The 22151-nt window shown below is 36.2% G+C and overlaps 1 protein-coding gene across 3 annotated transcripts; it reads left to right on the top strand.

Annotated features, from left to right (window-relative positions):
• The first annotated feature begins 227 nt into the window (after positions 1 to 227).
• On the top strand, positions 228 to 16739 carry LOC149088901 (uncharacterized). Of its 3 annotated transcripts, none has more exons than XM_089250468.1 (5): positions 228 to 313; positions 579 to 656; positions 3032 to 3457; positions 7401 to 7529; positions 9892 to 16739. In XM_089250468.1, the coding sequence occupies exons 2-5, from the start codon at positions 593 to 595 to the stop codon at positions 10242 to 10244; spliced, it is 972 nt and encodes a 323-aa protein (XP_089106594.1). In that variant the 5' UTR covers positions 228 to 313; positions 579 to 592; the 3' UTR covers positions 10245 to 16739. The 3 variants fall into 3 exon arrangements, with proteins under 3 accessions (XP_089106594.1, XP_089106601.1, XP_089106609.1); XM_089250475.1 differs by having other exon boundaries at positions 271 to 350; XM_089250483.1 differs by lacking the exon at positions 228 to 313 and adding an exon at positions 360 to 438.
• Positions 16740 to 22151: the final 5412 nt, after the last annotated feature.

The following is a 22151-nucleotide window of genomic DNA, read 5'->3' on the forward strand; positions in this document are numbered from 1 at the left end:
TGACTGATATTTCTTAGCGAGATCAGGACTGAATTATTAATTTTTTTCATAGTATTCACTGATTCATCGTTTCATAAGGTATTTATTCTATCAAATATTCTAAAAAAACTTATTTTGCAGTATTTTTATTCTTGAATTTGTTATTTGAGTTTTGTATCAATGATTGTCCCGTTTTCTAAATATGGTCACACAAGTTAGAACAATTGTTTTTGTTTCTGGTTGGATCATGATTATTAAGTACCGGACGTTCAGATCTCATTACTCATCCATCACGTGAAGGTTGTGTTTACATCTGTGGCTGCGTCAGCTTCAAGTAAAATAATTGGCTTTGTTTATTCAAGATTTCAAAGGTTTACATTCTCATGTCAAGAGTCACGAATAACAACAATTGTTGTTGCTTGTAGTAATTTCTCTCCTCCCTGTTGATGTTGCTTAAGGGTCTTTTAATTGCTTAGTTCATTTACCTTTCATTGCTATTTTATAATGAGTGTTGTATCATTATTTTCTAACTTTTCTTGTATTTCCGCAGCTTCAATGTTTTAGAGTTCACCTAATTTGCCGATTAATTGTCATTTCAGTTTCATGAAGAACAATGCTGTATAAATTGTACACTGTCATATTCATCTATCAGCTTGCTGCTTGTAAAGCTGCAAAAAGTAAGTGAATATTAATGATTGAAGTCACTCATTGATGTAAAATATGAATGTGATTTACAACAGCTATATAGTATAGTCTCTTTTGGTAATTTTTTTTTCTTTGGGGAGAAAAATGCCCAAAAGCATGACGAGAAGTCGCTAAGAGTGAAATGGAGTCATGATGTAAGACGTCTTTCTTGCTAAAGAAAAAAAATCACCAAAAACTTATAACACTATGGCTATTAAAATGAAAAAATGAACGCTAAAACAAAACGGCATCATTTAGATTAAATTAGGGAGAGCGATTAAAAATAAAACATTCTAGAATAAATAAGGGATCAAGATTTAAAATGTAACATCCTGGACCAGATACAAAGCATTCAAGTGGCGCAATAATAAGATGCTCATCTTCCGCAGGCGCAGTAGCCCAGGTCGATAAGATACTAGCCGAAAGTACCAAAGGATGTTTAGAGGTGTCGCAAGTTTGATACCCGGTTCGTCCTTGTCAGAAAACTTTCCTGACATGGGTACAACAGAAACGGTGACATGACCACAGAAAAAATTGCTACCTCAGGGAGTCCCCCATCAAGGGGTTAGCGCACAAACCCCTTGAGGAGTATAAAAAACAAGCCTGCCATTCGGAATTAGTAATAAATTGTAAGTCCCGGTCTAATTAGCCCTCGTGTGTAGAAAATGACTGTGGTGCGACAAAAATTATCAAATGATCGTCTTCCGCTATGAAGGTTACAGTAAAGGTTTATGGGTTAGAATCCGGGCATAGAACATCAGGAACAAATTCTTCACCTACTGACCCTGGTGCGACAATATCTCAATTCCATACCACTGATAGATGGCACCTTCATTTCCCACCCAATTCCACTGGCTGGAAATTGCCGAATGATGATATATGACCAGATACGGGATTGAAAATAATAAAAACCAGTACTCTATATTGAATAATACAACAATCACTCTTGATGTACAAATAACTCTGAAATATAAATAAAATCCTGGACTCTCTTTTAAATAATACAATAATCAGGAGGGAAAAAGCTGTTTGGGTTTGATCAAAAATGGTCTGTGGATTCAATGAAATCGTGATTGCAGAATTAAAACTATAACAGCTAGTATGCAAAATATTAAAAATGGAAATAAGAATGTACAAACTGAGAGAAATAAATCCTAGCAACAAGAGATACTTCTACTTCACCACACACCAACTCCTCTGGCCATATCGCTATATATAAATTTACTGCTGTTAACAAGTGGGGTTGAAAATGAAGGCGCCATCTATTGGAAAGTGCCTCAAGCTCATTAGGGAAAATATTTTATTTTCTATATTCTTCCCTTGGTTCAAACCTGGGATCTGACAGCAACCTTTACGGTGGTAGATGTGCATCTTACCACCATGTGTGTGTGCCACTCATATACGATACAACAAACACACGAAAAATAAGGCAACACCGAACCCTTCCTTTTTTCTGAGCATCACCCTTTCAAGGGGCAAGGAAAATTCTGCCTCCGTGGTCTTGAGAAAGCATTCTACAGGCATTTTTGTTTGATTGGATGGAATAACAACCAACTTTCGTTTAATCTTTTCTGTCCTTGCGTTGTCTGGGAAGACACTAAACTTCACTTTACAAAAAAAACTCCCACCTAAATTTTTTTTAAGTTGGCAAAATCACCAATTGCTGTTAAAATTGCTTGAAATTGAAGGGGGAATTAAGGACTACTTAGAAATTGTGGTAAATTGAAATGTAGTGCAAGGAAAAAATAATGAACTTTCATTGCATGACAAATATGTGAGATGGATATTTATGTCAATAATTTTCATAATATAATTTATAAGTTATAACGATTATTTTTTTTCACAATTTTAGTAAATATTATGAATTCAAATAAGCATCGTTTAAAAAACAAGACAAATGAAGTAAAGATCTCCGAGCAACAAAAATACAGGAATGTCTCATAATATAGGATGTAATTGGTCCATCGAATTGTTTCAGACATTTTACTGGTCCTTGGATTCAGAAATATTAAGAAATGCTGCTAGAATGAGTTCTTTCAAAACAGAACTGTCATGTCTTCACCAGTATACGATTTGTCGTGAACAGGAGTGACTTGGGACCATGTCTGAATTTTATGATTTCAGAATTTTGCAACATATAAATTAATTCATATTTCCATTTTGCGATTCGGGAAACATTTTTCTTCATGATTTTTATTCACTTTTAAGTGTGTTTTGGGAGAGTTCAAAAATTCAAATTTTTTATCCATTTAATACATGGCAGATTGTATTAATTTTTATTTAATCAAACATTTGTTATATTTTATTTAGCATTTTTGACTAATCTCTATTTTCACCTACTTCTATTAAGTTTCGGCTTTCAATTCAGTTTCGTTTCAGAGCTTTTGTCAAAACAACAGCAATCCAGATGTAATTCCCGGAAGTGGTGATGACTCGTCAGATATATTTGTTCTTAATGATGCTCTCGATAATGGTCCGCTGTCATCATCATATCCCCCAGCGCTGAACTGCACAATCACCTTGAATGTTGAAAGAGGATATCAGCTTCTCGTTGTATTCAAGGAAATTAGCCTCAGAAACAGTAGTATGGACAAATTGACTGTGACCTACGGAGATGAAAGGAGAGAGCGTGTGCTATCGGGACGATTTAAATGCCCTAGAGAGAACTGCAGTGATCTTATCTTCGAGTCTGGCAGGAACTCCCACAATATAACATTTGCATTTCTGTCAGCAAATGTTACTGTGCCCAGTGACTTTACTGGTTTCTCTGGCGTTTATACAGTTTTTAATACCAGTGAGTATGAAACCACTTGGGTTGTAGATTTATGTAAGAGCTCCATAGAATATCTTTAGCAGAGGTTGAGAGGAAAAATTTCACAGCTGGGGGTGACAACACTTGAATTTGGCAAAGACTGGGGTTTTAATTGTCCAAAACTGTTTTTGAGCATGACACATGGATTTCAAAAAGCCAAAAGTATGACGGAGAAATCAATATATTTTCTTTTAACCCTTTAAGCAGCAATTACAAATCACTAAACTCCATTCAAAATACCATCTTTTTTTAATAAAGTAGACTTTTGCCCGATTTTCAGCAGGTGCAAACTTAGAGCTATAGGAAAAGTATTCCATTGAGGCATCATTTTTGCAAAATATCTGGGCTTGATATCTGGGCTGGGGTTGAGATCTGGGCAAAATATCTTGGGGGGGGGGGGGGTCAAAAATGGTTGAAAATCTGCTTACCTAATCCTTGAATGGCCCCTTTTTAACTGATTCAATGGCTATTCAATAAAAAAAAAATATCTGACTACTTAAAATTGCAATGAACTTTTATAAGAAATTTTGTGTTTAATTTTATCACGATTAAAAAATTTTTATCCAGGGTTATGCCCAATCTTATTATTGTAAAACTGTCAAAGAAAATTTTATATATTTTACTGTTTAAACTAGAGATTTGAAGTGAAAATATTCTCTCCTGAATGTAATAATTGGAGAATAATGAAGAATATTTTTTCTTTTAAATAATGGAAAACAAATTACTAATTATGTGTATATTATGAAATACAATTCAGTTTTCATTGCCTGAAACATTTAAAACAACTTTTTTTTGGCATAAGCACCTCGTAATTACAAGTTGGTGAGAAGTTTCAAAAGTCTTTGTTATGAAGATTTTGGAAACCTTTAAAGATGAAAAAATTTCTTTTAAAATAACATAAATTTTTAGAAATAAGTTCAGAGCAAAACAAAAATAAATAAAACCAAAGTTGATTGACAAAAGAAAGCCATTCTTATGATCACCCTCATTCTAAAGAAGATAGAGAACTGTCATTTTCTTCAATAGACTCAATGAACATGTTACAATCAAACTGTTTATCACTCACATTTTTTTTTACAAGTTGTGCAATTCAAATACAAGGCCACAACAGGCAAAATGAGGTGGCTGAGAAAAGGATGCCCATAACAAATATGGATGCCATATGTTTCTAACATACAGCAAAAATGCAATTACAAAAACTAGAAACAATATAAGACAAAATATTATACAATTCATCTGTGTTGTTTTAATTTTCTTGCTTTAAAAGTTTGATACTGCGGACTATAAACTTTAATTTTCCTCTTCTTTCTATTGACAATTCCTTTATGCTGTATGTATGAGGTTCTGAAAGCTCTTGCAGCAATTTTAGAAAGCAGCTTCTGTCAAACTCATTCCTTTCCACCACATAACAGCACCAATGTTTTGTGCTGAGTTCCTATAACATTTGTCTTTTCAGAAAGTCTTATTTTTTGGGGTATTTTGTGGTAGTTTTAAAAGAATTCCCTCTCATGACATATTTTCTGCAGTTGCCAAATGTTGAATAAATTCTGATCCATGCTAATCTTTGCTCAAACCTTTATCAACTAATGGGGGCTTTGAAATGAAGGGTTAGCTAATTTGTTACGTGTGAACATGCCAAAGATCCAAGGCTTTTCTCATCTTTTATCTTTATCATTGCTCTTTTTTTTTACACTATTTAGTTTCAAGCTAAATTAATGAATAATTAGTCTGGATACCTATTTTGATCAGTTCTGTATCCTCTGAGAATGGGGATATTTTTTGTATAGTTACTTTTTTTTGCAGGAAAATAACAAAATACAGCCTCCTTCATTCACATATGTAAATATAACGCAGTTGCCAAGTCTTTCAAATTTCATGGGAGTCTCCTGAATTTCTGCTCTATCTCGCGGATTCTAGAAAATTCTTTTATCTCCCAAATTTTGCCTGTGATTGTAAAAAATCCCTACTTTAAAAATCCCTCTTGGGGAAAACATTATTCCTTCAAGAATTTACCCAAAAAAAAATGCTGCTGCTTCATAAGCATTGTGTAAATTATTGCCATTTCGTCAAATCACAAAAAAATCGCATTTTTGGGGAGAGAAAACACGATTTGCCAATCAGCCATCCTGATCCATCCTTTTGAAATCCAAAATTGTCACAATCTGCTTTGTTCATATGTCCCTTTTCGGGCCCGACTGAGATTTTTTTAAACATGTTACATATTATAAAAATGTGTATTATTTTTTAATTTTGGAGACATTTATTGTCAAATAAAAATAAGGTGAAGTTATTTATTGTAACTTCAAAAATATTCTCGAGAATCTTTCAAAAGATTATTAATAAGAATTTCACATCTATAAAAATAACGAGGTTATTCTCATCAAGAATAATAAGAATTCTCTCAAGTTATTTAAATAATAGTCGCCTTCCAGGGAATATTCTCCAGTATTATATCCTCCATGAGCATATTCTCAAGTTATTTATAAAGAATATTTATTATAATATACATTACTATAAATATTCTTAAGAATCTTCTCTAGAACTATTATAAATAATTGGAGAATATTCTCAAGTTATTTGTAATAATAGTCCTTCCAATAAAGATTATTCTCAAGAATTCTACATCTCTAGTTTAAACTAGTGTTAACTTAGGTTTAACGGTAAATTAAACATACTAAATTAACGTTTGTTATTATTTTTTTTTATCATTATTTGAAAAAAAATGGCATGGCTGTGACTCATACAAAGCTGTGGAATAAAAATTCGCTGAGTTTTATGGTAAATTTTTTTCTCTCTACCCATTTTCTGTATGCTGCTTACTTACCAGAAACTGCTGTAATTTTTTTTTTCACATGATCCATTGTAAATTAAATTGCATACTTGTACAAAAGTATCTACTAATTTCACCCACAATCTGTAACTTAAAATTGACTGACTTCGTTAAAATTATGTATACTATATATACCTGGTTATAAGCCAGACATGAAGTCTGGGGGGGGGGGGCATGATGATGATATGTCAATTCATATATACAGATATACATTAGATCAGTAGGGTTCCTCCTCCAGCATCTCCGCCCATGACCCATTGGCACATTAGGCCAATGTCTGGTTTCTTTAATGCACCTATTTTTATTATTTCTTTATCTCCAACTCATCCATTAGATCCATAAATTCCTTAAATAATCTTTAAAAGGCTTGATGATGCTCACGTCTAAAGGCTACGAAATCAAGGTTAGTCCACCGGGTATCAAAGCCAACAGTGTTTTTTATTTTATTTTTTGCTTTGGCTTTAACATCATCAGTTCTGTGGGTTTGAACATAGCTACAGAAATCCCTCCGCTGATTAGTGATGCCATCTGAAGCAGTCCATTGACATCACGGATCTTCAAGCTAGCCATGCAGAGAACATGTAGCTATATGATTTGGTGAAGTGGGGGGAAGGGGTAGGTATTTTCTCCTGAGAAACTGATTTGTGTATTAGCCTCCATCCCCCAAAAGGTTAAGGAACAAAATTTTCAACAAAAAAAAACCCTTAAGCTTATACACGAGTATATATAGTATTTGAAAATGCATAATTATTTTGAAGATTTCAATAGAAACCCTCTTTTTTATAGACAAATTTTGGTGTCGTGCCGCTATCTGCAAAAGAAAAGGTTTCATTTTAAAGTTTCAATTTGTTGCATTCCAAAAGGTGGATCTACCCTTCGGCAGAATGTTAAAAATCTCATTACATTTCTTTAGCACATTTCTTGACAATTACTGGTAGATAGAAAATATAAACAACAAGTAAAGAATACACTATGTTTTTTATAACAAATTTGTGGATGCTGATTTTTTTTAATCAAGTTATCGATTTTTCAAATTGTTGTCAAATGTGTTTGCGCAAATTATATCTATTCTCACTTTTTTTTGCACTTTGACAGTTGACAGCAAGACTAAGAGCTGTAGGCGAGGAAAAGATAGATTCCTATGTTTGAATGGTCATTGTGTCGAAAAACATTTAGTTTGTAATTCTCACAACAACTGCGGTGACAGATCTGATGAAATACCATGTGAGTGAAGTGTGAATATTTTCAAACTTTCTGAGTTACATTCAAATTTAAATGAAATATATGTGCAGTACACTCTGAAACATTTTACATACTAGGCAACAATACAATTATTCAATTATTTCATACCATGCACCGCCCAGGCTATATTGACCATTGTCAATAATTATTCTCATAGTTTGAAAATTTGATGATAGATGGCAGCACTACACATAACAAGCATTACACAAAAACAAAACTAGATGGCCCCTTCATCTCCAACCCCATTTGTTAATGGTGATATTGCTAGAGTTGGTTTTTGGTGAACTAGTAGGTGTCTCAGCCGTTCACGCCCAAGTGGGGGGCTCGTAAGATGCTCGTCTACCACCATGAAGGTTGCCTTCAGGTCCCAGGTTCGACTTGGGGGAAAAATATAGCTATTTACCCTATCGAGCTTGAGGTAACCACCGATAGATGGTGCCTTCATTTGTAACCCAACTCATTAATGGCAGTAAATTATGGTATAGCGATATGGCCATAGTTGGTTTGTGGTGAAGTAGTTATAATGTCTCAGCCATTGAAATGTCAAATGCTGAGAAATGTTCATTGTAAAAAATATTTAAGAGAGCCTTTGTCTACCACAATTCAAACACTTATGAGCGAAACTGATTTTGATATGCAGCATTTTGATATGCAGTGTTGCTTCAATCCTTTAAGATCTCCCCGTTAAAAAGTCTCGCCACAGAGAGCAACAGTCCTACAAACAGTACAAATATTCAGTCACTACACATCACTCACTTCACTTCTGAGATATAGATGGCAGCACTGAAAAACCATACACAACACTAGATACGCACTGAGACTATTAGGTACACTTACACTTCCGGCACAACTCACTAGGTAGTAAACTGCCTATGGCGATAGACCTGAGTTGTGTTCGGTTTCAAAAAAAAAAAAAATCCTTTAAGATCCACTGGATGAATCAGTATTTTTCCAACACTTGCATGCCATCCTAATCTAGTGGTGGTTTAATGAGAGTTCACTGTAGTTACAATTTTTTTTGTATGGTTTTTTGCACTCCTTAATGGCATACCACTTTTCTAAATGATAATATATTTAGGAAAAGAGTTATTATTCAGAATGGATTTCGTTTAGCGGACCAGTCATAATGTTGGCAGACCAATAGTTCCACATCATCACTGATCTGTTGGACAAGTGGCTATCATTTTTCTATGAAATGCTGAATATATATTCATTGACTAACCAAACATCTTTGTCCTTAGTTGTAAGGGCCCCCCCCCCCATAACTTCTACTTTTCTCAAGGCCCCCCCCCCCTAATGCCAAAGTGAGGCGCCTGGACATCTATTGTCATGTTTTCCTCTTCACCATGGATGTAGCCAGTCCAAAAATCCCTGGATTACTAGATGCCAGATTATAGAATATATTTATTTACACCAGGGTTTGGCAAATTTGAGTGCCAAGGTGCCATGGTGATTAAAAAATTGCTATGTGTGCCGAAAATGTTTATATGTAATTAGCAATTATCTGGACCTCTGAGAAAAATTTTGATAAAAATTTAGCTGCTGCCTAATTTTTGAATATTTTCTTTATTTGTCCAACCCTGATTAATATGTATCCATTTTTGCGAAGATATGAAAAACATATTGAAGTACACATTTGATGCCACTGTTGTCAATAAAACACCCATTGCTACAAATTTTCTTGGGATATCAGCTGTTTTGCCCATGTTCTTGAGGGGGGGAAAACAACATAATTTTAGGAGATTGCTTTACTTTTCCACATTTTTGAGTCCCCCCGCCATGAAAAAAATTCTTTGATAGAGTGATAATTGATTTTATGCTTGTTATGTGTTGACAAGCGATCATAATAACCTATGATAATTTTCGTTGCATTTTTTATGTGTGTGTATGGGGTTGGGGCTAATTATATAATTAATACTGCATTTTCCTGTGCGTAATCAGTGAATTTTGGGGGGAACAGTAAAATTTCTTAGTGTGGTCTACATACTGCTTTTATTTTTAAAGGTTTGAATAGAAATCTTTTGAAATTAATTTGACAAAAGTTATTTCTCAAAGGTTTATTTATAAATCCTAGTAGAAAAACATTTTTTGTTCAAAAATGTTGACAACATTTTCCATTTCTCAAGATTTCATTATTGAATGCCACTTTGATCAAATGAATGTACGTGAATGGAATACGCTGCAGCAGATTATACCTTGACATCCCCTCTTCCCAATGTAATGAAATTTGAGTCTGCAGATTATACGCAGGGACTTACAGTAATGTCTATACAAAATAGTACTACATGAAGAGTAAAAAATAAGGCAACATATGTTTCAAAATATTCTGCATATATTTTCACAGGTTTCTATTCAAAGATGAATGCCATCATCGTCATAATCATTGCCATCACCTCAGTTGTGATATTCATCCCAATCTTCTGCTTTTTGGCAAACTATGGCACAAGAAGAGTCATCAAGTCTGTTACAGTGCCTACCAGATCGACACCTTTGTATCCAACAGCTGACGATGATGATGAGAGGACTCGACTGCTGACATCTTCTGGGCCGCCATCTGGTTATTGGACCAGTGGTTCATATGATAAGAGACATTCGTGTAACTATGGTAGGTTATCGCAGGACGAGGAAAACAACTTGCCCTCTGGAAGTGGACATGCACGATCATCACAATTGCACGATGTTACTCAAAGATCCTGATCTGTTCTCATCAAGCTTGAAAGCTTCCCTGTGATTTTTGTAAAATATATACTATTCTCTAACAGTATTTATGCCCATTACATTAGAACATCATATTTATTTACTCGAGTATCGATATGTCAGTGATGCAATGATTAGATCTTGCTAGTTTTCTTTTAAAAAACCAGTTCATGAATGTTTGATGAGTATGCATATTCTATGTTGTAATTATTACCATTTTTTTACCATGTGTGTGACGCATAATTGCTACTATTCTCAGGGCTCCCATTTGTCATACTTGTGTCCTACTTTTTTACCAAATCTTGTCAACAAACTTTGTGTAACATTTTTTAAATAGAAAAGGAATCAAAATATTCCCAAATAATACGAATACAGTAATTGATAATGTAATAGATTGCAATTAGTGATTCTGCTAAAGCAAAAGTTGTATCATTTTCTCAGGTTATTTGGGGAGTTTATGCAAAAAACAATGCCACGACAGACAAAATGCCCAACGAGGTGGCTGATAAAAGATGCCTATAACAAATATGGATGTCAGCAACCCAATTAAAAATGCAATTACAAACAATATATATACATGATAAAATACTGTAGTTTTCCTGTGGGTGGGTTTGAACCCATGCACCCTGAACTCTTCCCATCTCTGACTTCATGTCTAGCCAACCCACCACAACAGCACTTATGTGGGCCATGTGGTTTATTAATTTTTCTTTTGCTTTGTTTGAGTGTTCAAAAACTCATTTTGCATTATATATTATGTTTTGGGAGTCATTAAAAACTTCTATCTGGATAGAAAAAACAAATGTATTTACTACTTCATGGGCTTGGACTATTCATTACATAGCAACTAACATTCATCATTTAAAAATATGTCGCACATTTTGTGTATAGGTGAAACAACAGTTTACATAACAAAGTGTTGGATACATAGACCTATTCTAGGTTTTGTGACTCTAATGCTACTCAATTTTCTTCTGTATTTTGAGGATATGCAATGTTTACGAGGCTCTGATAAAAACTAGAAATTAAAGTGCTTAACTTGTCAAAAACGACCTTGTTGGCATTGAACAGTAAAATGTAAACAAATCCCTTTAAAAAAGGTGAACAGTACAGTAAAATCATTCGGTTCACCTTGTCTTATTAACACTGGACCTTATAATTTACAAATTTGCACTGTGATTTTGAAAGTCGTCTCAAAGGAATGTCATTCTTAAAACAATTAGGTCTTCATAATTTTCTGTGCATCAAGAATTGATGGACTGGATGTTGGAAGACTCCTCAAAAAAAAAATGTACTATGAGGAGAGAGAGAATTATCTGTGGTTGCTAGTATATATACACTGTTGGCCCAAAAGTGCTTTTGTTACCAAGTCATTTCTGTCATTTTGCTTTGGTGTGAGTCAATCTTATAGGATACTCAAATAGAGTGCTATGAAAAAAATAATTATTACTTAAATTGTTTTTAAATATTTTTTTTTGTTTTTAAATAAAGCTATGATTATGTTATCTTGGGGGATGTGCCCTCCCCTTGCCCTTCTTTTTCTCTTAAGGAGGGTACCTTCCCCTTGTACTTTTTCTAATTTTTTGAGTGGGAGCCCTGTGTTCCGTAAAAAATGTATTGTATTTTTTATATCTGTATGAAACTTATTTCATGATTTATTTCATTGCTTTAAGAATTCAATGCAGTGCAGCTTGAAACGCTTTGAAATTATGATACAGTGCATGCTGCTTAATGTGATTGTATTAGAACTGGGGAGTGGAGTATTGGTAACAATACCCGATTGAAAACTATATCCGAAACAAACCCAGAAACAAATACAATGACCATGCATACTGTTTTGTATGATAAGTGACACAGCTCTGCTTTCTGTTACACAAAATTAGTTGTCAACAATTTGCCTGTTGTGGCTTCTGAATTTGTATTTGTGATGTACTCAATCTCTCGCTGCTGCATTCCACAGACTAATTTTTTTTATCGAACCATTTAAAACTTTTTTCCCTTGAAGCTATATCCTGACTAATTTCTTTGATTCAGCTATTGTGAGGAGTAGTAGTTTAGATTATAGTAGTTTTTCAATGTATGGGTACGTTTCTAGATCCCTTGAAGAAATCTTTCTGTTAAGGAATTGTGAATTTGGTTTATCTTTTTATAACTGAGAAAAAGCCTTTTTACCTGTACCTTACATTTGCCTCTATAATAGTAAGTTCTTTGCGGAAGCAGTGCCATATATACATGGATCATAGTGGTTACTATGAAGATGACCTGGTTCCATTCGATTGCTGTCCAATCCCGTCGAGCTCAACACCACTCGAAACTAAAGCGACTGTGAGTAGGTGTCATTGGTAGCACATGTAATGTTCGATGCGATACAAAATGTTCTTCAGCAAGGCACCTCACGATGGTACGGACAGACACGGGTGCCTGTAGTGAAGCTGGTGTCTGCATCCGAATAGCGGACAATGATGCAGTTGGCACCATGCATGCTTGTCGAGTGATGTAACAGTCTTCTCGTATATTGTTGTGCCGAGGACGTTGTGAGCCTGGCCACCATGCATGTGACCTCTTTCTTTCACTGGTCCCAGCACCTCCTCACAGATCAGCCGAAGTGGCGGGCTACTTGCTGAGCTGACCACCCAGCTTCCATCATCCCGATGATTCTTCCCCTCTCGAAAGTCTGACAGCTGATCATATTGTCTTTGATGGTGGCGTAATGGCATCCCTAATGAAAAAGCACCCCCTCTGCAACAGATTAAGTACAGGTGAAATTCCTCTGCATACCTTTTTTGTATGCCAAGGAGAATGAAGTTCAATGCTATCTGGTGGCGTTACACATTGTGCAATCACACGTTGCATCTAATTATTTCCATATTTGCCAGACACTTATCATCATGCTAAGTTTTGTTACGATCCGACAATTGCAAATTTTTGGTGCAAATTTTTATGGCAATGAGTGTCAATATGCAAAATTTGGCAATGATCAGTCTGAAATTGTAGATTTGTATCTCTACATACACACAAAAAATCACATATATAGATTAGCTATAAGGCTGTCTCGGTCTTCATCTTTGTATAATTTGCTATTTTATATGTCCGTAGACATTAGCTGATGGATGTTTAATGTGTTGCAAGCCATCTGAAATTTGAACTTTCAATCATATAGTTTTGTGAAAGAAGGATGAACTTCTCATTTTTTCAAGTTTTATTTTTATTTATATTTTTTCATCATGTGCCCCTTCAGTTGTTGAATACCCATTACAAATAGATTGCTCAGATAAAACAAAGTTAGAACTGAGAAAGAAAAAAAACCCCAAATTTTTTATGAATTGATCAAAAGGTGCATCATTGCATAGTTTGGTATTTGTCACAGGACATGGTCAGTCTGAAACACCTGTAGGCTGAGCATTTAAACCCTCCATCACTCAGATATAATCAGTGAGGTGAAGTGCAAACTATTTTTTCCTCTGAGAGTTTGCCCCCAGAATCTCACATGACTCACAGTAGCTTGTTCTGTTTGTTTTTATACTTTCATTCACCACAACGTAGTAGCTGATATGAAACTGAGTATAACTGGAATAACAATGAATTCCATACCTTTTGTGCTGTTATGCTGTGTTCCAGACTTCTTTGAAGCAGAGTGCAGTAGCCCAGATTGATAAGATACTTGCCTAAAGTACCAAAGGATGTATAGAGATACTAAAAAGATTACTACCGCAGGAAGTCCAACACCGAGGTCTTAGCGCATCAACCTCTCAGTAAGTATAAAAAAGGCTGCCATTCGGAATCAGCAATAAATTGTGATTATGGCCTAATTAGCCCTCATGCACAGAAAATGAACCATAGTGCCACAAAAATTATCAAATGATCTTTGAAGCAGATGTTTCATCCACTACTATAGTCAATTAATCAATCATACAATCAATCCCATCCATTCAACTCGCTTGAGAAAATGTAGAGAATTCTATGTTCTGTGGAAAAATAGAAAAACAAATTGTTGTGAACTATTTTTCTCAATCAAAGATATAGGCTATAACCTGTAGAATAAAGATATAACAGACCGAGTACAGACTATAATCTACAGATGAATCAGTTTTTTTAACAACTTGAATTGCTTTGAATTACGAATGCAATTACTTTTTTGAAAGTCAAATTTATTCATAAAATAAATAACTCTTAATTTGCTCATTCAAAATGGAGGCACTAAACTTCATCACTAGTCATGGATATGTTCCTGTGCACCTCTTACATTATGTAAAAGAGTTCATTTGTTGAACCGCCATCTTTGTTTAGCAATTCAATCACATGTTGTATTATACTCGCCCCCCCCCCAAAACAGAATGTTTTGCATTGTTCTGCAATGAGCCCTCAGATGACTGGAAATGTTCTGTGGTAAAAATCCCTACAATAGTGTTTTTTACACTTTTCTTAAAATTCTTCCCAGATTGTCCTGCGACATACATCACATTTTTTGGACTATTCTCCTTTGGTCCACTTTGAAGTATCCTGTGCACCACTGTCATTTAAACCCACTTTTGCACTCAGCTGAATTGTCTCTGACTGACTACATCCTGTGCTTTCACTACAATTACCAAACCATGCAGTGCTACCACAATTATGCCTTGTCAAATACTTGAGCCGTTCTGAGCTTTGAATATAATTACCGATTACATGGTACTTTTGTCTGCTTTCCATGACTCACGTCAGTCCTCCAAGTGGTAAAATTTACTTAATCTTGTATACCTCGAATGTTTGGAGATCAGTTTTGAGTATTTAACATGTGTGCACCAACTTTCATACAGTTCTGAGAAATTTATTTTGATATATGTTCATTTTTCCAAGCTCACAGACAGGTGTTTTTTCTTAACTGTCAGATGTCTGTCCAGTATCGAGCAAGCCAGAACATTAACCCTCCTTGGCCACAAAAGGTTTATGAATTTGCAATTTTATTATGTGATTTCATATTCAATAGATATTTTATAACCGTATGATTTCTGCTGTCCAAGTGTTTTGGCAGGATATGGTAAATCAGTACATTCAAGTCACACGAAATAAATTTTTACTGGCCTAGGTAAAGCAAAAAGGCCTGCATAGCGATTGCTTCTATAAAGTTTGCATGCATTGTATTACATGCTTTTGTACGAATCATAATTTTCAAACAAAATCAAGATGTTCAATGGGTAAAATAACTTTGTTTCATTCTATTGTGATCCTTAATATCTGATTTTACACTCTTTGTTATATGGCTGAATGTTGTTAAGGTGTGTTAAAATAAAGTGCAAGTATATTGATGCATTCATTTAGATCAGAGTCTTCCCCCCCCCCCAGTTCATAAAAGGAAAAAATTCACCACCTCCTTTCCTCTCTTTAGTGGAGCCATTATGATAAGTTTGGGGGTGGGGCCTGGGGCCCAAGCACTTTTTAGTGCCCCATCCTAAAGCATAAATATACCAAAATGCTGAATAATACCTGCATTTAAATATGTGCACATCCAATAAAAAAATACTTTTTTATATAAATCAAAGAAATTAATTCCACATTTAAATTGAAAATTGAAGGAAAATTTCTGATTTAATATAACTTTAAGAATTAATGAGAAAAAAAATTCAGAATTACTTATCGTTATAATTGGCAAGCACTTAAGTATCCAGAGGTGAAAATTTTTGAATGGCTGTATTAGGCAAATGAGGTACCCTGAATGTTATTACATGACAAAAAAAAATTGTCAATATTCAAAAAAATTTTAGGATGTTGCACTTCAGGAGCACACTGTATTTATAATTTACTTAGATTTGAATAGTTTAAAAATGTCATTTATTGTTTGCTGACTTAATTTTCTGTCGTTGTTGAAGAGTGCAAAAAAAAAGTCTACACACATGGTATTTCTCCTCCAAAATGCAAAGGTTGGAAGTTGTTCTTGCGTAGCTTGTCAAGAAATAGGAGACCTGTGCCTTTATGCCAGGTTATTATAGAAACTTCATGAACATCTCACAAATAAAAATCAAATGTTTAGGAGTTGCTTAGAAGCATAAATGCTGGAACGAGCTCAAAATATAAAATGTGTTTACTTGAAAAATATAAGAAAACCACATGCTACTTTTTTGAGAGTAACATTGTTAAATAAAGGGTTAAAGGCATGGGCGGAGATACGGGGTGCATGGGAGTCAATGCCCCCCAGCGTCAAAGGTGGAGTCGACTGATCTAATGTATGTATGAAATGGCATCATCATGCCCCCCCCCCCAGCAATAATGACCTTGCCCCCCCCCCTCAGACCTTGAAGTCAATCTCCGCCTATGGTTAAAGGGGAAAAAAATTTCAGAATTAATGGGAGGAAAACATTTCTGAACTAAAAAAAATATTTTCAGAATTAGTGAAGGTCTCAAATAATTTGGTTGCCCCTGTTTGACTCTCAGCTTTAGGTCCCATTGTCCCACCCATTAAGATCCTACTGCTGAAGCAAACTCATAAAATGCTATACAGTCGAACCTCAATTTAACAAATTGGAAAAAATTAACAGTTTTATTCGTTAAATCGAGGAAAATCATTAAATCTGGGTCAAATTTGATCAGAAGCATAAAAACACTCAAAATGGTAAATTTTAAAAGCTACTCACTTTGGGAGGGGTTGCTGTTACAACTTATTTCTGACAACAATTGAAAAGCAAATACATTAGCTTAAAAATAGTGTCTCAGGATGCGTGACAAAATTGCTTGATAGAAGTTTGTTCGGTACATCTAACATTTTATTCTGCTGAAATTGTCATTTTTTTTCGATAATCGAGAAACGTTCTTTCTTTAGATGGCACGTTATTCTTTACTTGTCAAGACAGAGCACTATCTTGAAAAGTAACTATTATTTTACTGAAATATAACATGCGGACAGCACCCCCCCCCCCTTTTTTTAATTTGTCCTTAAAGGGCTGAAGATTAACTCCTGGGAAGTCCAAATCTTTGAATCAATCATGGTTTTGGGTGACAATGGATAAGAAATTTTTTCTGGATAGTTCGAAAGAAAAAATTCTTTAGATCGAGGTTTTTTTTATTTGATAAATAGGGGTTTGATCTCTATTTTCTCCAGAATTTCAGAAAACAATTAGTTAAATCAAGGAATTCGTTAAATTGGGATCCAACTATATTTTACCTATAACTACTGAAGCTCCTCTGATCCATCGTAACGATGTTTCCTATTTCAGGAAAAACTCTTTTAGATGCACCGGAATGTAACAAAAGACATTAGAGTGTTAGATCCCATGAACAGCATCAATATAGACACTGGGTTGTTGATAAATATGCTCTAGAGTTGCACGTTTATTAGAATTTTTTTGAATGTGGCAAATTTGTGATTTTTCATTCCAATAAGGATTTATTTTTTTGTATAGCAGAAAATTGTGCTTCTTTAGAAAATATTTTGCTGACAAATTTTTCTTGTAATTTTTTAAATAAATTTTGCATTTTAATATATTGAAAATTTGTGTTTGAATCATTGGTTAGTCTCATTGAATGATGTTCATGTTGGTGCTCTTTAAAAGAAATAATGTATATGTGTGTTCATGTTCGAATATGCAGTATTCTTCATTAGTTGAAGGCAAATGAAAGTAATATTCAAAATTTGTCTTAATACATTTTTTGATTGACTATTTCGAATATGAAAGTTACAAATTTTGTGATTCAGCATTGGGGCTAACCTTACACATGGGCTCATCTTGGTATGGCCTGTAGAACCCTCTTCATGCACAAGGTAGTCTCAGCAAAAAAGGAATGAAAATCTGTATCACAGCTGAAATTTACATAAAAAGTCATTTCAGTAAGAGATCGATATTGGTCATTTACAACTGGTGAGCGCTGTGGCGCATTGTGGTTCCACAACATTTAACATGCTAATGTTCAATAGGAACTTCTCGAGACTCCTGTAGTGCCTGTTTTAAGTCTCATCACAGGGAGCAACAGGCCTACAATGGTAAAATCTTCGATTATTACACTTCACTCATAGTAAGAAAAATTGACAATGGCAGCACTACACAGAAACAAACTTTACATTAGGTTTACAACACGCACATCCCAACGTGCCAATTCTTTAGAAATTCTGCAGAGGAATATGGATGAGATGCATGTGTGATTTAGTTCTAGTAGTAGTCTGTTTTAAAAAAAAGCAGAAAAGAGTGAAGACATATAGCGAAAAACTAATGGTGTTGCGCTGATTTGGGGGAGAGGGGTCCTTGGTTTCCCTCAGGATTTGATGTACTTGGGTAAAGTGGAGGACATTGATTAATTGTTATGCATGCTATGTGGAGTGGACGAAAGCAGTGTCGTCCTAACGCATGGGCCCACCCGAGCACGGCCCTGGAGCCTCAAGAGAAAAGAGGGGCCTCACAAAAATGAGATCCAGTTAAAATTTTCGAGAGTGAGCATGTGAATTAGTCAGATAAGAGCCTCAGACAAATCACTTTGTCCGGTGGCCCATGATGCTCTCAAGACGGTCCTACCAAGAATCATTTCAATATGTCCCCGTCCTTTTGTGATTAATCACATTCTTTCAGTCAGGGCTTAGCTAAGTTTAAACTCTTCAAATCCAGCTCAATCAATCGATTCGGTCATTTGTATGTTGTTTACTTGTAAAGCTAGTCTACAGTACTTTTCACGTGGTATACAAATGCAGGCCACAACAGGCAAAATGCCCAGCGAGGTGGCTGAGAAAAAGATGCCCCATAACAAAAAGTCGTAATTTTATCTTATCTTTTTTAATCATCGTAAGGTTTTACGTACGAGTGCCTTAAAGCATTCAATAACATTCGTTATATTATTTATTTCCTAAATATTTTTTTTTTTGCGCGCGCGCGCAAGCACGTGCCCACACAAACACGAGTTCATAGAACTGAATACAATGACTTGCGAGGTTGTTTTTCTTTCTTCTTATTTTGAAGCAGCTGCTTCCTTTCATCACTTACTGAGTGAGTCTCCAAATAAAGCAGTGATCGTGTAATTTCAGTTCATTTAACTCCTGGATATCAGATACGCCACTGGACGACAAATATATCCGTGCTTTTTTGCTCTTTATTTATCCTCCATTCCTTCCTCCGTACTTTCATTTTTGTAACCGTATATGCGATCGAGTTTGATGCCCTGGTACTCGTGTCATCAGAGTGCCCTCATGAACAAAGAGTCTCCGGGCCACGTCTCGGATATTTACCTTTGATTTTCACTTGTGCTATATGCTTACCAACATAAAATAATTTAAAGCGGTGTTTCTTGACCCAGGTTTCGCCGAGACAGCGTTTCTCGACCTATGGTCCGCAGACAAGCTTGAAAATTAAATTCTAATACGATGGTAGTTACAACAGTGTATACAGGCTATGAGGGCCGTCCAGTTTGTCTACTATGGCCCACGCCCACCTGGACATTCTGCTTATATCTATTAAGCAGACACACACATACAGGCTCTTCGAGCGGGAGGGGGTTCATTTACCCCCCTCTTCCTCCCGTGCCCACTTTTTCAAGGTGCTACACAGATATCAGTTTTTCACAATGGTCCGTCGAATTGTTTCGGAAACTTTACTGGTCCTTCTTGCAGAGAGGTTAGGAAACGCTGCGCTAAGACCAGGGCCATCTTAATAGCAGCACCATGGGCCACCCTGCCAATCAATGCACTGAGATCCCCCACTCCAAGAAGTCTGACGCAATTGACAACTTACGGTTATGAAATGTCATCAGAGGCCCCTTATGCATCAAGAAGCCCCCCCCCCCCCGGGGATGTGTCCGGAGCCCATGGGATCAGGTGCTCACCGCAAGGAAACATATTTATGGTACGAAGTATTTAAGTGTAAAGGGGGTAAGGTTCTACAGCTAGAGTGGGGTGCAAGCATGTGAATGACCAAAAAACTAGTGTGTGTGTGAGCATGGAAGTGAAGTAGAGAGCAAGGAATAATGTCAGTGTGTGACTGAAAGGGTGAGTGGCCTAGGGACAGGGCCGTCTTAAGAGTATCATGGGCCCCCGGGCCAAGTGGTTTTTCGGAGGCCCTATCTGGTAAATCCTAGAAAATTTGAACTGGATTTCATTTTTGTGAGGCCTCTCTTCTCTTGAGGCCCCCGGGCCGTGCCCGGGTGGGCCCATGCGTTAAGACGGCACTGCCTAGGGAGGGTGGAAACAAGTGACCAAAACCGTGTGGAAGCACGTGAATGATCCAAAGAGTGACGTATAGTGTGTGTGAGTATGGGAGTGACCAAGAGAGTACGCAAGCATGTGAATGGCAAAAAAAAGAGTAACCAAGAGACAGAGGAGTATTTGCAGGAGTGGAGTCCTGATTATAGCAACATGGAAAAAGGACGGCAAAATTTGTGGTGCCCAAAGGCGTAAAAAACCATAAATGTTCCTCTGTCAATATTTATGTGTAAAGCGGTTTATTTTTGTGGACTCAGTGGCAGAAATGATGACGTATAAAGTAAAAGCAGAGAGTATCATAATCTATCTACACACGCTAATTTCGACTCTTGTACGTCAATGGTTGTTCCATGATGATGATAATAGAAGGACGAAAAGGGTGTTAATCCACATAATAACGCCGTTGTTATCTAACCTCAATGAATACAACGATGATACAACATTCACGAAGGGGTTATACAACAACATACTAAACTCTCGCGAACTTATCTCGCTTTTGTCTGCTTATACGGCAAATGAGCAAAAATGGCGGCTGGAGCAGGTGTTTATGAGTTAGCCAATAATAAGCTCGTGCCATCTCCACCTGCTTTCAACGGCTTTCAGAATCTATGTCGAGCCGATTTCTGGCAATTGTCCAAACGTGATATTTGTCTCGTGCAATGATTTCGTGAATATGGATGCACAGCAAATTTTCTTGTTCTAATTTATTTAGATATTATATGGTTAAGATCTCTTCGCAGCATGGGCGGAGATACTGGGAGGGGGGGGGGGCGTGGGAAGCATTGCCCCCCAGCGTCAAAGGTGGAGTCGGCTGATCTAATGTATATATGAATTGACATCATCATCATGATGGTGATCATCCCCAGCAATAATGAACGTGCCCCCCCCCCCCAGACTCCAAGTCCATCTCCGCCTATGCTTCGCAGTATGAAAGACGCAAATGCTCCTAATAGTATCAGATCTTTGAAAAAGCCTTGGGAAATGTACAGTAATTCGTCGGATAAAAACCACATATTCTAAGACCACTGGAAACTTGCCAAATAAGACATCGAAATTTTTCCATAAAAGCCCATGATATTAGGATCTTCAATAGCTGGAAACTGTCAGACGTTTTGTATTTTGGACATTTGAAGCAGACATAGGCAAAAATAGCCTTGAAAGTCTGGGGGGGGGGGGAAGCAGGAGAAGTATAATTCTTCCTTTTCTCCCTTTATTTGGCTATTCCGGAAAAATTTGTGTGGGGGAGGGCTCCAAAACAATTGAGGAGCTTATTTTCAAAAAGGGAACGTGTCCACTTTTGCTGAATTTAGAGTAGTTTCATTTTATAAAAGTAGAAAATAGCTCAACAGGTGGAATATGTGAGTGGTAAGGCGACAGTATGAGTGGTGAGTGACAAAGGCGAAGTTATGGTTTTGCCGCCCTTCACCATCACCTCCCAAAAATAGATCTTAAAAGGTGCTTCACCCATTCTAATCTAATTTTCGTGAGTGATTATCACTTGATCAATCACTCACTTGCTCACTCATCTGCTCATCCACCCACTCACTATGTCACTTTGACGATGAACTGTTGTCGGTGAATTTACGAAGGCGAATTAGTATCGGTAAATTTACGAAGGCGAATTAGTATCGGTTAATTTTCTAGGCTCAAACCCTCTTGGTAACTAGCTTATATTCTCCCTAAGGGGACAGAGAGAGGTCATGGTCGGGTTGAATTTCCTGACGGTCAATTGTGTGTGTGTTATCGGTGAAATTTCC

This window comes from Pholcus phalangioides, unplaced genomic scaffold, assembly GCF_987345545.1.
Source record: "Pholcus phalangioides strain wild (caught in Gottingen) unplaced genomic scaffold, Ppha-v1.0 ptg000003l_1, whole genome shotgun sequence".
NCBI lineage: Eukaryota > Metazoa > Arthropoda > Arachnida > Araneae > Pholcidae > Pholcus > Pholcus phalangioides.

Bases quoted from the DNA above. Each gene is read 5' to 3' on its own strand.
- LOC149088901 (XM_089250468.1), top strand. From the start codon at position 593: ATGCTGTATAAATTGTACACTGTCATATTCATCTATCAGCTTGCTGCT. The intron at 657-3,031 runs GTAAGTGAATAT...CTTTCAATTCAG, and splicing joins TGCTTGTAAAGCTGCAAAAA to TTTCGTTTCAGAGCTTTTGT. The intron at 7,530-9,891 runs GTGAGTGAAGTG...ATATTTTCACAG, and splicing joins CAGATCTGATGAAATACCAT to GTTTCTATTCAAAGATGAAT.